The 17,727-nt window shown below is 41.8% G+C and overlaps 1 protein-coding gene across 5 annotated transcripts in view; it reads left to right on the forward strand.

Moving 5' to 3' along the window:
- LOC139420411 (partitioning defective 3 homolog) overlaps positions 1 to 17,727 on the forward strand; it is a 546,201-nt gene that overhangs the window by 259,697 nt on the left and 268,777 nt on the right. For all 5 annotated transcript variants that reach the window (XM_071170491.1, XM_071170488.1, XM_071170486.1 and 2 more), the window contains 3 exons: positions 3,272 to 3,397; positions 6,810 to 7,294; positions 17,228 to 17,367. In XM_071170491.1, coding sequence (XP_071026592.1) covers positions 3,272 to 3,397; positions 6,810 to 7,294; positions 17,228 to 17,367 — 751 coding nt within the window. The remainder of the gene's footprint in view (positions 1 to 3,271; positions 3,398 to 6,809; positions 7,295 to 17,227; positions 17,368 to 17,727) is intronic.

Raw genomic sequence — 17,727 nt, forward strand, 5'->3', positions numbered from 1 at the left:
ATTTCTGGGAAGAGAGAACATAGTATATGTCAACCTGCCTCATCCTGGCTAAAGTTTTGTGATTTAGTTTTGGTGTCACTAATCTCATCTGATTTATGATATTGATTTGGAGATACTGATATTGATTTGGAGATTATGAATATCCCTTGACAAAGTTACTATGCAGTGGTTCTACAGTAATAGTTACTATTCAGTGTTTCTACAGTAATAGGTACTATTCAGTGTTTCTACAGTAATAGGTACTATTCAGTGTTTCTACAGTAATTGTTACTGTGCAGTGGTTCTACAGTAATAGGTACTATTCAGTGTTTCTACAGTAATTGTTACTGTGCAGTGGTTCTACAGTAATAGTTACTATTCAGTGTTTGTACAGTAATATGTACTATGCAGTTTTTCTACAGTAATATGTACTACTCAGTGTTTCTCCGGTAATAGTTACTAGTCAGTTTTTCTACAGTAATATATCCTATGCCGTGTTTCTACAGTAATATTTACTATTCAGTGTTTCTACAGTAATATTAACAATTCGCTACACCCACAATAAAATCTGCTAAACACGTGTGTGACCAATAAAATTTAATTGAAACTAATTTAATAGTTACTAGTCAGTGGTTCAACAGTAATAGTTACTAGTCAGTGGTTCTACAGTAATAGTTACTAGTCAGTGTTTCTACAGTAATAGTTACTATTCCGTGTTTCTACAGTAATATTTAGCAATTCGCTACACCTGCAATAAAATCTGCTAAACACGCATATGTGACCAATAAAACTTAATTTAATTTAATAGTTACTATTCAGTGTTTCTACAGTAATATATACTAGTCAGTGGTTCGACAGTAATATTTACTAGTCAGTGTTTCTACAGTAATAGTTACTAGTCAGTGGTTCTACAGTAATAGCTATTAGTCAGTGTTTCTACAGTAACAGTTACTATTGTGTTTCTACAGTAATATTTAGCAATTCGCTACACACGCAATAACATCTGCTAAACATGTGTATGTGAGCAATAAAATTTAATTTAATTTAATAGTTATTATTCAGTGTTTCTACAGTAATAGTTACTTGTCAGTGTTTCTATTGTAATATTTACTAGTCAGTGGTTCTACAGTAATAGTTACTAGTCTGTTTTTACAGTAATAGTTCTAGTCTGTTTTTACAGTAATAGTTACTAGTCAGTGTTTCTACAGTAATATTTACTAGTCAGTGGTTCTACAGTAATAGTTACTAGTCGGTGGATATAATAGTTACTAGTCAGTGGTTCTACAGTAATAGTTACTAGTCGGTGGTTATAATAGTTACTAGTCAGTGGTTCTAACGTACTAGTTACTAGTCGGTGGTTATAATAGTTACTAGTCGGTGGTTCTACAGTAATAGTTACTAGTCGGTTTGTTATAATAGTTACTAGTCAGTGGTTCTACAGTAATAGTTACTAGTCAGTGGTTCTACAGTAATAGTTACTAGTCAGTGGTTCTACAGTAATAGTTACCTGTCAGTGGTTCTACAGTATTCGTTGTAACTGACAGTTAGACTTACAGGTTATGTCGTTGTCTTTCGTTTGAATTGTTTACGTGTCCGCTGTGCGGGGGAAATGATAATACAAGCGGAACTACGTAACTAATACTGTTGTAACGGGGATCCTTATTGTAGCAACACACTTTTGGAGGGAAGGCAATCCTGCGCTGCGTTAGCTAAGTTTTCATGTCATCGGGTAACGGGTTCAGATTAAACACATGAATAAAGGAAAAAATACCTCATTGGCTGCTTATTAGAGAAGGGAGGAAATCAAACTTCCTGACCAGTGAACTGAGATAAGGCGGAGCTTTACCTAGCATGGACTTGTAGATGACCTGGAGCCAGTGGGTCTGGCGACGAATATGTAGCGAGGGCCAGCCGACTAGAGCATACAGGTCGCAATGGTGGGTGGTATAAAGTGCTTTAGTAACAAAACGGATGGCACTGAGATAAACTGCATCCAGTTTGCCGAGTAGAGAATTGGAAGCTATTTTGTAGATGACATCGCCGAAGTCTAGGATCGGTAGGATAGTCAGTTTTACTAGGGTAAGTTTGGCGGCGTGAGTGAAGGAGGCTTTGTTGCGGAATAGAAAGCCGATTCTAGATTTGATTTTAGATTGGAGATGTTTGATATGAGTCTGGAAGGATAGTTTACAGTCTAGCCAGACACCTAGGTACTTATAGATGTCCACATATTCTAGGTCGGAACCATCCAGGGTGGTGATGCTAGTCGGGCGTGCGGGTGCAGGCAGCGAACGGTTGAAAAGCATGCATTTGGTTTTACTAGCGTTTAAGAGAAGTTGGAGGCCACGGAAGGAGTGTTGTATGGCATTGAAGCTCGTTTGAAGGTTAGATAGCACAGTGTCCAAGGTTAATAGTTACTAGTCAGTGGTTCTAATAGTAACTAGTCAGTGGTTCTACAGTATTAGTTACCTATCAGTGGTTCTACAGTAATAGTTACTAGTCAGTTGTTCTACAGCATTCGTTACCTGTCAGTGGTTCTACAGTAATAGTTACTAGTCAGTGGTTCTAATAGTAACTAGTCAGTGGTTCTACAGTATTAGTTACCTATCAGTGGTTCTACAGTAATAGTTACTAGTCAGTGGTTCTAATAGTAACTAGTCAGTGGTTCCACAGTATTCGTTACCTGTCAGTGGTTCTACAGTAATAGTTACTAGTCAGTGGTTCTAATAGTAACTAGTCAGTCAGTGGTTCTACAGTATTAGTTACCTATCAGTGGTTCTACAGTAATGGCGTGTTCTATGCATGTCTTCACAACCCGTCTTTTTACATTCCATTACTTAGGGGCGGTTAGAGCGTTGGACTAGTAACCGGAAGGTTGCAAGTTCAAACCCCCGAGCTGACAAGGTGAAAATCTGTCGTTCTGCCCTTGAACAGGCAGTTAACCCCACTGTTCCTAGGCCGTCATTGAAAATAAGAATCTGTTCTTAACTGATTTGCCTAGTTAAATAAAGGTAAAATAAATAAATAAATATCGCCGTCTCTTTTGACTTTTCTTTACATGACAATCTTTCTAATGAATTCCCTAATCTCAATTAAATGGATGCAGAGGACAATTCCTAGTTGTGTGGGTTAAATGGATAAGAATTGTTGCGTGAAAAGTCTTGCGCCTGGTGTGTGTGAAGTGTGTGTACTGTAATGTGTGGTTTGACCTGGTCTGTAGAGTGTGTTATATGTGTGTGTGGAGTAAGTTCAAAGTCTGTAAGGTGTGTGTGTAACGTGTGTACCGTTGTTCCAGGACCCTTGGGTTGTTAGTGAAGCGTCTGGAGCGCGGCGGCAAGGCGGAGCAGGAAGGTCTGTTCCAGGAGAACGACTGTGTCGTCAAGATTAATAACGGGGATCTGAGGAACATCCGATTTGAACAGTAAGCCCCCCCCCCCGACTTCGCCTCTGTCTTGACCTTAGGTTTAAGAAAGTTATCTTTCATAAGCTTTTTACTCTCTGCCTCTGTCTCTTCCTTTCTCTCTCCAAAATGTACAGTAATACATTGTATTTAAGCATTATGAGTCAGATACAGACTATTTGAAATGTGAGAGTTGTGCCCTCAGTGATTCTCCATAAAGTCCTTATGGTGACCTATAGTTCTTGATAAGAGCCTCTACCCCTCTGACCTTACCAACCTTAATACAGTGGGGCAAAAAAGTATTTAGTCAGCCACCAATTGTGCAAGTTCTCCCACTTAAAAAGATGAGAGAGGCCTGTAATTTTTATCATAGGTACACTTCAACTATGACAGACAAAATGAGAAAAAAAATCCAGAAACTCACATTGTAGGATTTTTTATGAATTTATTAGCAAATTATGGTGGAAAATAAGTATTTGGTCACCTACAAACAAGCAAGATTTCTGTCTCTCACAGACCTGTAACTTCTTCTTTAAGAGGCTCCTCTGTCCTCCATTCGTTACCTGTACCAAATTCAAGCTACAGAATTGAACTACAGAATTGTAAATATTTAACATTCTTGAAAATACATATACAATATGTCAAAATAAAGCTTAACTTCTTGTTAATCCAGCCACGGAGTCAAAATATGTAATAAGTTACCTGTAATATTTGTCCAAACATTTCAAACAACTTTCCTAATACACCTTTAGGTATTTTTTTACGTAAATAAGCGATCAAATTTAAGACGGGTTAAACTGTGTTCAATAGCGAATAAAAACAAAGTGGAGCGAGCTTTCAGGTCCCCCGCCCCAACCACAACAGTACACTAGACTTGACCCTCGTGCTGAACAACCCTACTTCTTCATTACACAAAGAAAAAACATCAACCAATTTCTAAAGACTGCTGACATTCAGTGGAAGCGATAGGAACTGCAAGCAAGTGCCTTAGAAATATAGATCCACATAGAAAACCCTTTGAAAACGCTGTGACCTCAAACCATCCTGGATGGTTTGTCCTCTGGGTTTCGCCTGCCAAATAATGTTATGTTATACTCAGACATCATTCAAACAGTTTTAGAAACTTCAGAGTGTTTTCTGTCCAAATCTACTAATAATATGCATACCCTAGCCTCTGGGCCTGAGTAGCAGGCAGTTTACTTTGGGCACGCTTTTCATCCGGACGTGAAAATACCGCCCCCTAACCTAGAGAGGTTAATATACCTTAGCGCCTGAGCCTCACCTTCCTCTGTTCTATTGATTTATTGCTACTTTTCATTTCCTAAAGTGGATTGAAGATACAAGGCCATCACAACATGGAGCTAGGAGGGGACACACACACTAACACAGCTTTAGAGTCATATTGGTTCTGTCTTTTCCAGAGATGAGAAATATATTGCATTTTGTCCAGACCCTGACCCAAAGCAAGCATGTGGAAGGAGGTTGCCCTGACTGATATCCTGCCCATTAGGAAGAGCTCCTGCCTGGTTTAGTGCTGGCTAGGATGGAGCTTTCAGGATTCACGGTTAGCTGTCTTAGGGTGAGGCCCGATGGGGTGTCTGTTGATGTGGTAGGGTCTGCCTGGCTATAGGCTATACAGAGAGTACATGTGGAGGGGACACTACGTGTACGTTGTGTTAATAATACACTGGTCATCAAACATAAGGTACCTTCGTGGCCTAGTTCAGTTTGCTTGTGTTCTGTTAGATTATATCTTTATAACAAAGCATTTTCACATTTTCTAAATACACTTTGTGATCAAGTTTGGCAACAGTTCTTACCTGGCCCAGCCTTCAAAACTCAAAACTGTTGTACTTACTTAGCTAGCTACATTGTTAATTCATTCATCTAGACTTGGCAAGCCACTGAAGTGTTTGGCAATAGTAAATATTGTGCTTGACACTTCATTGGTAAACATCCACACTACCTCCCTGGCCTCTCTGCCGTGAAAGAGGTGTATGTGTACTTTGCAAACCAAATCCTCAAGGGAGAAATGTTTTGTATCGCTCCACATACACATGGCTCACAGCTCTCACCGGCATTCACAAACGTGACCACACCACAGTATGATTCTAGTGGCGAAGTAAATCACTTTTTACAATCTCTCTACTCTCCTTGATTGTGCACTGCACCGTACGGAGATAATTCCAAGTGATATTATAATCTTATTGGATTGTTTTGCATGGATAAATATTTAGAAGCGGTTAATCTAACTAAATGTAATGATGCATTGATGGGGTAATTTATTATTCAATCAGAAAGCTGAGCTGCTGTCTCCTCGTCGTCTGATTACTGGAGTGTCACTGTGCCTCTCATTACCCACCGTAGCCTGCTGCAGTTCACATGATTTGAGGGAGAAATTAACATAAGAATGAAGGACAAAATCCCAAAGAAGTGTCTCGGCACACTCCGCTCCGCACTGAGGTGAAAGAGCTCCAAATGAAGTGCTGTTTATAACGGCGGAAGCGGCTTAGCGATTGTCAATAACTCATTTGGACGGGTTCAATGCGGTATCATGGGCGTGATAATGGAGAGGCTGAGAACGCGAGGGGGGGATTGTTGGCTATCACATCATCCTCTGCTACGCTACTCACATACACACGCACGCACGCGCACAAACACACTGAAGGCCCTTATCCTCTTATGCCGTGGGACCGATGGGGCTGCTCCAGGCCAGACTATCTATATGCTAAGTGGCGTCTGAGCTCAGGACAAAACAATGCCGCATCAGAGCGAGGGGAAAAAAAGCAGCTTTTCTTATTTGGTTCCAAACTAATACAGGAGTTTGTCCATTCTGTATAAAGTACAAATCTTTGTTGTGTTTACTGCACGTTGCCCATCATCATCTTCCTTGTTGTTTTATCATTTTACTGTCTAGTGAACAGTGGCTTCACCCATAAACCCTTTCCATACACAAACACACACAATTATTTGATAGATGTTTTGAATGTATAATGTTGACTGGCTGAATCTCATTGTGGTTCAACGTCTCACCCTTCCAATGCTAAAGCTGATCTCATCCTCCTCCTGAGACTATGCTGCCATTTACACAGTGCATACAGTATCTAGCTAATGGAACCTCTGAATTAGCCTCTTCTCCAGTGCTTCGCTACTATTAGCCTATGGTTATCCACGTTGACCTGTTGACCTCTCCTCTTCACTTCTGTGTAGCCTCTCTCTCTCTATCAATACGCTGCCATATCACGCTGTACATTACCTTTTGTTATTATCAAGCTATAGCTAATGTAATGATTTGTGTGCTGCCTCTTCTTCACTTCTCTTCTTGACCTCTATCTGTTTTAGCACACTGATAAAAGTGCATTAGCTCATGTTCTTATCATGCCCTCGCTAATGTAATGATGTGTGTTTCTGACTCCTCTCCTCTCTACTCCAGAGCCCAGAACATGTTCAGGCAGGCCATGCGTTCTCCTGTCATTCTGTTCCATGTGGTCCCAGCCTCCATGAAGAGCCAATATGAGCAGCTCTCCCAGGAGGAGCTTAGCCCCCCATGTCCGAGGGGGGAGAGGGGTAACCGGGGAAGCTTCACCTCCAGCCAGGCCTCGGACCCCCAGGCCCCGCAGCCCGGGGAAAGGGGTAGTCTGGTGGTCCACGGGGGGGTGGGGTTGGACCACAACCCACAGAGGATGTCCTCCAGATCAAGACCACACCCCATTCCCATCCCCAACATCAAACACCAGAACCATGGTCCTCTACCACAGCGTGTACCAGACCAGCGCTTCTCCACCTCGCTACCTCACAGCGGAAGCAACAACGTCTCCTCGGCCCCCTCTCCATCCCTGCAGAGGAGAGTTAGTGCCAACCCTACTGCAGGCTACTTAAAGAAAACCGGCCGGAGACTGAACATCCAGCTGAAGAAAGGTAAACACATGCAGGCATGCAGAATGCACACACAAACACACACACAAACAACCAAACACTATTATTGTGAAACTATACATATTCTTTTTGGGGGTATATTCATAGGGCTTTCAAAGGTCCTTTAATTCACTTCAATAAGAGATGATATCTCTCAAGTGTCCGTTCTTATCCTAGCTACAGTTGAGATGAGTGTTGTGTAACTAATACTGTTAGAGACTTCAAAGTGTTGATATTTCATTGTGAAGGACTGTCTATCCAGCACTGCTCCACTAACTCACGTACAGGCCCAAATCTCATTTGTTCTGCATCACAGCAGCATCTTAGCTGCACACACCACTCTGGGGAGGAGAGCACTAGGGATACACACGCACACACACACGTACACATCTACACGCACACACCTACACGCACACACACACACACACTCCAAGAACCGTTTTGTCCTCCTTTGAGTGTGACAGACTTCAAAAGGTGGATGGTAGAATGAGGTATGCTTGAATGCTGCTTACAAACGTCACTTCATATCTCTCTCTCGCTCTCTCCCCGTCTTTCTCTCCCTCTCCTATTTCTCCATGTCACTCTCTCTTTCTTTCTTTGTTTTGGCACGTTGTTCTGCCCTAATGCCGTTATCAGACTTTTCTCAGCATGTTAAAAGAAAAGGGTGAAATTAGCCCTCTCAGTCGGTGCTTGCATTCAATTCTATTAGCATTCACAGTTGGAGAAGCAAGCCGTAAAGATGCAATTAACTACAACAGGCAGGGCACAACTGTGTGAGATATTCACAGGCCTCTGTAGCAGAAAAGCAAACCAGAAAGGTCTATTATGTCCAACACCAACACACACACATACACACACACACACACACACACACACACACACTCAGTACAGGCTGTCTGATGAAGCAGATGTTGAGCGTAGAAAGGTTTCACGGGGCATAGAGAAAATGCTTCAGGGAATACTAGCGCACGGTGAGGGCAGCAGGAGGCTTAGGCTAAAAGCAGCATGCTCTCTGGGAGCCGCCATCTCATATCGCTGCAATATATGTTCACATAAATCCCCAGCGTAAACAGCGGATTTGAAGGGGTTTTGTACGTGGCAATGCTACGTGTGTTTAATTTCTTGCTTATTACTGTGAGGGTTAGATGATGAATTCGACTTGCTGCTGAGCCCTCTACACACACAGGGCCTAGTGAGCACGCACGCACGCACACACACACACAACAAAATGACTGCCCAGTGCCAGGGGTTTGGTTTATTTGTTGGGTTTAGTCCAGAGAAAGCCCAGTGCCAGGAGTTTGGTTTATTTGTTGGGTTTAGTCCAGAGAAAGCCCAGTGCCAGGAGTTTGGTTTATTTGTTGGGTTTAGTCCAGAGAAAGCCCAGTGCCAGGGGTTTGGTTTATTTGTTGGGTTTAGTCCAGAGAAAGCCCAGTGCCAGGAGTTTGGTTTATTTGTTGGGTTTAGTCCAGAGAAAGCCCAGTGCCAGGGGTTTGGTTTATTTGTTGGGTTTAGTCCAGTGAAAGCCCAGTGCCAGGAGTTTGGTTTATTTGCACTAGGCAGAACGGTTGGTTTTTTAACTCTAAATGAAACCCATAATTCTTATACAAATGTCAGAATATATTTCTTAGACAATTTAACTGGCTCGAGTGCTGAATTGTCCCACTTGTAAGCTTCCAGGAACCGTTATGAGACTCATGTGATGACAAATTACACAAGATTATGTACAATCCATACGGAAAAACCACAAGAATTTCATGTGATCTTATGTGAAGTTAATGTGCTAACATGGAACAACATGTAAAAGCAACATGTGATAAAATGAAACTGCACATTTGAGCAGGTGAAAAAAATGATATCGGGAAATATAATCAAGAAATGGCGCCGACAGAGATGGTCGACCTCGCTTCAGGTCCTTAGGAAACTATGCAGTAATTAGTTTTTTATGTATTATTTCTTACATTGTTAGCCCAGAAAATATCAAGTGTTACTACATACAGCCGGGAAGAACTATTGGATATGAAAGTAACTTCAATTTATCAACATTACGACCAGGAATACAACTTTCCAGAAGTGGATACTTTGTTCGGACTTCCACCCTGGACATGGGTTCTTATCCCAGAGGCCGACCCTAAACAACGCGGTCGCCGCAGGAGAGGCAGACGGAGCGGCCTCCTGGTCAGACTTAGAAGGCGGGCACCCCATCCACCGCTTCCTAGCATATTACTCACCAAGGTCCAATCTCTAGACAACAAGGTGGACAAAATTAGGGCACGGGTTGCCTTCCAGAGAGACATCAGAGATTGTAACATTCTCTGTTTCACGGAAACATGGCTGACATGTTGTCAGAGTCGGTACAGCCACCCGGTTTCTTCATGCATCACGCTGACAGAAACAAACATCTCTCTGGTAAGAAGAAGGGTGGGGGTGTATTCCCCATAATTAATGACTCATGGTGTAATCATAACAATATACAGGAACTCAAGTCCTTTTGTTCACCTGACCTAGAATTCCTTACAATCAAATTCTGACTGCATTATCTACCAATAGAATTCTCATTGATTATAGTTACAGCCATGTATATCCCCCCCAAGCAGATATCTTGACGGCCCTGGAAGAACTTTATTGGACTCTATGTAAACTGGAAACTATATATCCTGAGGCTGCATTTATTGTAGCAGGGGATTTTAACAAAGCTAATCTGAGAACAAGGCTTCCTAAATTCTATCAGCATATCGAATGCGTTACACGAGCTGGAGCCATTCTGGATCATTGCTACTCTAACTTCCGTGATCCATACAAAGCCCTCCCCCGCCCTCCCTTCGGGAAATCTGACCATGACTTAATTTTGTTGCTCCCAGCCTATAGACAGAAACTAAAACAGGAAACGCCCATGCTCAGGTCTGTCCAACGCTGGTCTGACCAATTGGATTCCACGCTTCAATATTGCTTCGATCACGTGGACTGGGATATGTTCCGGGTAGCCTCAGACAACTACATTGACATATACGCTAACTCTGTGAGCGAGTTTATTAGCAAGTGCATTGGTGATGTCGTACCCACTGTGACTATTAAAACCTTCCCTAACCAGAAATTGTGGATTGATGGCAGCATTCACGCAAAACTGATCATCTAATCATGGCAAGGCGACTGGAAACATGACCGAATACAAACACTGTAGCTATTCCCTCCGCAAGGCAATCAAACAAGCAAAGCATCAGTATAGAGACAAAGTAGAGTCGCAATTCAACAGCTCAAATACGAGACGTATGTGGCATGGTCTACAGTCATTCACCAATTACAAAAAGAAAAACCAGCCCCGTCGTGGACATCGACGTCTTGCTCCCAGACAAATTAAACAACGGCCTGCTCCCAAAGCCTGTGGGCTCTGATTCACCGTGGCCAACGTGAGTAAAACATTTAAACGTGTTGACCCTTGCAAGGCTGCCGGCCCAGACGGCATCCCTAGCCGCGTCCTCGCAGCATGTGCAGACCAGCTGGCTGGTGTGTTTACGGACATATTCAATCAATCCATATCCTTCTGCTGTCCCCACATGCTTCAAGATGGCCACCATTGTTCCTGTTCCTAAAAAAGCTAAGGTATCTGAACTAAATGACATCTGTCATCATGAAGTGCTTTGAGAGACTAGTCAAGGATCATATCACCTCCACCTTACCTGCCACCCTAGACCCACTACATTTTGCTTACCGTCCCAATAGGTTCACTGACGACGCAATCGCCATCACCCTGCCCTATCCCATCTGGACAAAAATAATACCTATGTAAGAATGCTGTTCATTGACTATAGCTCAGCAGTTAACACCATAGTACCCTCCAAACTCGTCATTAAGCTCGAGACCCTGGGTCTCGACCCCGCCCTGTGCAACTGGGTCCAACAGCGCCTCTTCAACCTTAAGAGGCTGAAGAAATTTGGCTTGTCACCTAAAACCCTCACAAACGTTTACAGATGCACAATCGAGAGCATCCTGTCGGGCTGTATCACTGCCTGGTATGGCAACTGCTCCACCCACAACCGCAAGGCTCTCCAGATGGTAGTGCGGTCTGCGCAGCGCATCACGGGGGCAAACTACCTGCCCTCCAGGACACCTACAGCACCCGATGTCACAGGAAGTCCAAAAAGATAATCAAGGACAACAACCACCCGAGCCACTGCCTGTTCACCCCGCTATCATCCAGAAGGCGAGGCCAGTACAGGTGCATCAAAGCTGGGACCGAGAGACTGAAAAACAGCTTCTGTCTCAATGCCATCAGACTGTTAAACAGCCATCACTAACATAGAGTGGCTGCTGCCAACATACAGACTCAAATCTCTGGCCACTTTAATACATTTAATGAAGGTATCACTAGTTACTTAAACTAACGGCACTTTAATAATGTCTACATATCCGACATTACTCATCTCATACTCATCTCATCTCATATGTACAGTTGAAGTCGGAAGTTCACAAACACTTAGGCTGGAGTCATTAAAACTGGTTTTTCACCCACCACAAATTTCTTGTTAACAAACTATAGTTTTGGCAAGCATGTCAAGTAATTTTTCCAACAATTGTTTACAGACAGATTATTTCGCTTTTAATTCACTGTATCAAAATTCCAATGGGTTAAAAGTTAACATACCCTAAGTTGACTGTGCCTTTAAACAGCTTGGATAATTACAGAAAATTATGTCATGGATTTAGAAGCTTCTGATAGGCTAATTGACATCATCTGAGTCAATTGGAGGTGTACCTGTGGATGTATTTGAAGGCCTACCTTCAAACGCAGTGCCTCTTTGCTTGACATCGTGGGAAAATCAAGAAAAATCAGCCAAGACCTCAGAAAAATAATTATAGACCTCCGCAAGTCTGGTTCATCCTTGGGAGCAATTTTAAAATGCCTGAATGTACCACGTTCATCTGTACAAACAATAGTACGCAAGTATGAACACCATGGGACCACGCAGCCGTCATACCGCACAGGAAGGAGACGCATTCGGTCTCCTAGAGATGAACATACTTTGGTGCGAAAAATGCAATCGCCAAACAACAGCAAAGGACCTTGTGAAGATGCTGGAGGAAACAGGTACAAAGTTATCTATATCCACAGTAAAATAAGTTCTATATCGACATAACCTGAAAGGCCGCTCAGCAAGGAAGAAGCCAAAGCTCCAAAACCACCATAAAAATCCCAGATTATGGTTTGAAACTTCACATGGGGACAAAGATTGTACTTTTGGAGAAATGTCCTCGTGTCTGATGAAACAAAAATTGAATTATTTGGCCATGATGACCATCGTTATGTTTGGAGGAAAAAGGGGGAGGCTTTCAAGCCAAAGAACACCATCCCAACCGTGAAGCATGGGGGTGGCAGCATCATGTTGTGGGGGTGGCAGCATCATGTTGTGGGGGTGCTTTGTTGCAGGAGGGACTTCACAAAATAGATGGCATCATGAGAAGGACAATTATGTGGATATATTGAAGCAACATCTCAAGACATCAGTCAGGAAGTTAAAGCTTGGTCACAATGGGTCTTCCAAATGGACAATGACCCCAAGCATACTTCCAAAGTTGTGGCAAAATGACTTAAGGACAACAAAGTCAAGGTATTTGAGTGGCCATCACAAAGCCCTGACCTCAATTCTATAGAACATTTGTGGGCAGAACTGAAAAAGTGTGTGCTAGCAAGGAGGCCTGCAAACCTGACTCAGTTACACCAGATCTGTAAGGAGGAATGAGCCAAAACTCCAACTTATTGTGGGAATCTTGTGGAAGGCTACCCAAAACGTTTGACCCAAGTTAAACAATTTTAAGGCAATGCTACCAAATACTAATTGAGTGTATGTAAACTTCTGACCCACTGGGATTGTAATGAAAGAAGTTAAAAGCTGAAATGAATCATTCTCTCTACTATTATTCTGACATTTCACATTCTTAAAATAAAGTGGTGGTCCTAACTGACCGAAGACAGGGAATTTTTACTAGGATTAAATGTCAGGAATTGTGAAAAACTGAGTTAAAATGTTTTTGGCTAAGGTGTATGTAAACCTCCGACTTCAACTGTATGTACTGTATTCTATACCATCTCCTGCATCTTGCCTATGCCGCACGGCCATCGCTCATCCATATATTTAAATATACATATTCTTAGTCATCCCTTTACATTTGTGTGAATATTTTAGTCGATGTGAATTTGTTTGATTACTTGTTAGATATTATTGCACAAGCATTTCGCTACACTTGCATTAACATCTGCTGACCATGTGTATGTGTCCAATCAAATTTGATGTGAACATGGGGATGCAAAATGTATAAATGTGATACCATGGAACTGCACGTGACAACATTTACATGTTTTTCACTTGTAGAATTGCTAATTATATTTTTAAATATGAATTTTTTTTACAGATGAAAATTCAGTTCCACATCTGAGTTTGATTTTCACGTGAACATTTTTCACCCGTGAAAGTGCAAATTCCACATGTGAAAGTGAGCTTTTACATGTGAGTGTTTTTCACGAGGTGAAAGCATGTGTTACAATGTGAACTCTAAATGTAATGCATACGAACATATGGACCTCGCATGTCTCTTTTGTTTTAACATGAACATTTCAGCTCAACATGTGAACACAGCTATTTCACATGTGAAAATATGATTTCACATGTGAAGATGCAATTTTCACATGTTGAACTGCATATTTCACATGTTTTTATAAGGGATGAAATGAAATAGGGTTTTAAGGTAAGTGGTACACTGTTCAGCTAAAATAGTGTAAACATCTTTTATCAATATTACAATGTTTGACATGATCACTTTGTGCTGACTTTTCAAAATTACCCCCACCTGGGATTTGAACTCACAATCTCTCACAAGCTGATCTTTTCTGCTGTTTCTCCTGAATCACTATGGTAAATATAATCGTTTTTCTTGTGTATTTTTAACAAAGCTGAGATTTACTTTGAAGTCCAAAGTGTAGGAATCCAAGTGAAATCAGTTATTGACACATGATTTTCCACATGTGAATTCATGTTGTTTTTTCGTAAGGGAACCTATCAAATTCAAAATTAACTGTCTATTTGCAGTATTCAGAGACCATTTCCAAGTTGTAAATTATTTATAAATGTGTGTGTCTTGATTCCTCCATGAGGGGGGGGGGGGGGGAGAGGCAGCAGAAGAGGCAGAGGGAAAGGGAGAGAGAGACCCCCCCCCCGTCCTTCCTTGCTGGGAAATTAGCAAAAGTGTCTTAATCAAATAATGCAGCCTAAAGGACAGACCGACACAGCCCATTAAGACTCATTCTACGTCTCCTCATGTTTGCTACCTAATTGGCTTATCGGATACGGGATTCAGACTTAACCCAATGTGTCCCACCTTATCGCCAGTGTGTTTTTGGACTTCTAACCATTGTGAGAGACAAGGGCTGATCCCGAAGGGGCCTGGTCTTTTATACAAAAAATACCTGTTGTGTCCGAATGGTTTCAGCCACAAACTATGAAAAGCTATCTATGAAAAGCTGAGACTCACGTTTTGCTCTATCAGGCTCACAAGCTACACAAGAGCCATTAGACGGTAAGGGATTCTTCTACACAGATCATAGGACGTCCCTGGACATAGTGTCTATAATACTGTAATAAGCTCACAGAGTTGCTGTCACAAACTCCACACAGTTGTCACTTACTAGTTGGATATTCATTTCGCAGTGAGCAAGCTATTTCTGTACTTACTGCGTTCAATATACATTTTTTCTCAGGTTTTTGCTTTGTCGGACCACTTTTTCTATTGTTTGTCTGTTTGTCAATTTCTCCTGAAAATAAAATGGTAACTCACTTAATTGTGAGGCTTAATATAAGTGCTGTATATGCAGATAAAGTCAGATAAATGAAAAGCCCATTTTTGCTGGGATCGCAGGACTGGTAGTGTTAATCCAAAAAGCTTCTATTACCCCCAAATAAAGACGTCAGTATGCTAGTTAATTACAGCCAGTGCTATTAGAGAGAGATGCATTCTGCTAATTGCCTGAATGGAAGCCCTTAACGATGGGATCTTAGAATGTAGAGTTTGATTCGGCTAAGTAGACTGATTGGAGAAATTGAATGGATTGGAATTGCCAGAACAGAAGGGTAGAGGATAGTGGTCTTCACAGACCAGCTGATTCAGACTATGCCCTAGGTTCTATAAAGGCAATATAGAGCCATTTTTGATGCAACCAATTCCACTACTGTACGTACATACTGAGGATCCCAGACAGCAGTAGGGGCAGCTGCTGTATTAGCAGACACCGGCTACTAGTGCAGAAAGGATCTTAGTTAGTCTAACTGGGATGTGCCTATCTATCCATTTCATTTACAGAACTCCATAATAAGTAAAGAGCGTTCTTCCTGCTGTATTGGCAGGAAGGAAATAACCTCAATATATTCAATGACTTAACTTTGTTGGCAGCTCTCTGTCAGCAACATTCTCATGTTGTGGTGTGTAGCCCTCTTTGTTCCAAGATCTATATCTTCATTTCTGAATATAGAATACACCCAAAGTTGCTGGGTAGTGTGTTTTCTTGCTGCTTTATTTATCTTAGTGCTAGTGAGGCAAAAACATCACGCATATGCACACACGCATACACACAGTCAGTCCGTCGGTATCAACCAGCGAGACACTGAAGAGAGGAGAAAATAGGTCATGATGAGCGATCAGACAGTGAATGACAGGCCAGTAAAATGAACAATCTCTTCAACAAGAATACTAATCACTCTACTGTCAGGAAGGCTTCAACTAACAACACACCCGCCACTCTGCCGGTTACACATATTAATGGATAACTTGTTTACCAGGGAGGGACACATCTCACTGACTCACTGAGTGGAACCATTCTTCCCCATCTAAAAGTGGAAATGTCATTCATATCCTTACTGGCGTTTGGCAATGCTTTTGGTTGCTTCCTAAATTACATCCTATTCCCTTTATCGTGCACTACTTTTGACCAGGGCCCACTACTTCTGACCAACCCTTTATTGGGCAGACAGTGTAGGGTTGGTCGGTCGATAAGGTCAGTGTTGATTTTCCCCTTTTGTAGGCTATTATTGACTTTCCCTGCCTTCCCCGTCTGGCAATTTATAAATATGTGTCCCAAATGGCACCATATTCCCTACATAGTGCACATTTATAGGGCTCTGATCAAAAATAGTACGCTACATAGGGAATAGGGTGCCATTTGGGACACAGATATAGTCATTTAGAACCGTATAAAGGCCATTGTCAGAACTTGGGAGGAAACATCTTTACAGAGCTATGATGTCTGAACCTTTAACATTGTTTTCTAACATTTAGTAATGTTTTCGCTAGCAAACTTTATTTGGTCTGATATGTGGTGTATCAACAGCATCTGATGCTGTGTTATGGGTGGAGGCAGAGGATCCTCTCACCCCATTGCTGACCATTATCTGTGTCTAATGCCTGTGGACACTCCACAGAAAGGGAGAATAAAGACTGCACACAAACCGACAGAAACCTTTACTCTGCGTGCTGCTATTCTTGTCTGCAACCAGTTTTAAATTCAAGCATGTCACATCTGTGGTCCCGCTGTCCTTACACACACATGTATAAAGTACACATTTATCACAAACACCCAATTTTGGTTAATAGATTTGACTTATATTTCGACACTTTGGAGATTTCATGCTTATTTTGTATGTTGAACCACAACCTAAGCTGCACGCCCATTCTTTCACCAATAGAAGACCGTGCATGCAAACCAAAACATTTGAGATGACTTATTAAGTACTGTAGTTTGACAGGTTTGACATGATGGTCAAAGCCATAAATAAAGTTGTCCTTCCACATTTGGTTCCTGATGCGCTTTTAGAATAGAATATAATTCATTTTATATATTTTTTTTTTATTTAACCTTTATTTAACTATGTTTGGTGTATTATGTTCCTCCTGCAGGTCCTGAGGGTCTTGGATTCAGCATCACATCACGTGACGTCCCCATAGGAGGCTCCGCCCCCATCTATGTCAAGAACATCCTGGCTCGGGGTGCTGCTATCCAAGATGGCCGCCTGAAGGCTGGCGACCAGCTGCAAGAAGTGAGAGGCAGAATTAATGAAGTCTCTTTCTTCTGGCTATTTCTTCCTCCTACTTCACCCCTTCCTCTTCATTACCCTTGTCATGCTCCAACCCTTACGTTGTCCTCTTCCTTCCATAGATTTTGAATTTTGTTCTGAGACATCCAATCAACATGGTTTTATGTGATATGGAATAAAACACCTTTAATCCTTTATGTCCTATGTCATTCATGATTGTTGTGTCTACGCCAATGCCATTACCCGATATGCTTAAGACACAAAGGCTGATTGAATGGGCTTTGCCATTGAAAAGAGTCTTAAAGGGATACTTTGGTATTTTGGCAATGGGGCCCTTTATCTACTTCCCCAGAGTTTTTTTAA

The sequence above is a fragment of the Oncorhynchus clarkii genome, chromosome 11 (assembly GCF_045791955.1).
Source record: "Oncorhynchus clarkii lewisi isolate Uvic-CL-2024 chromosome 11, UVic_Ocla_1.0, whole genome shotgun sequence".
NCBI lineage: Eukaryota > Metazoa > Chordata > Actinopteri > Salmoniformes > Salmonidae > Oncorhynchus > Oncorhynchus clarkii.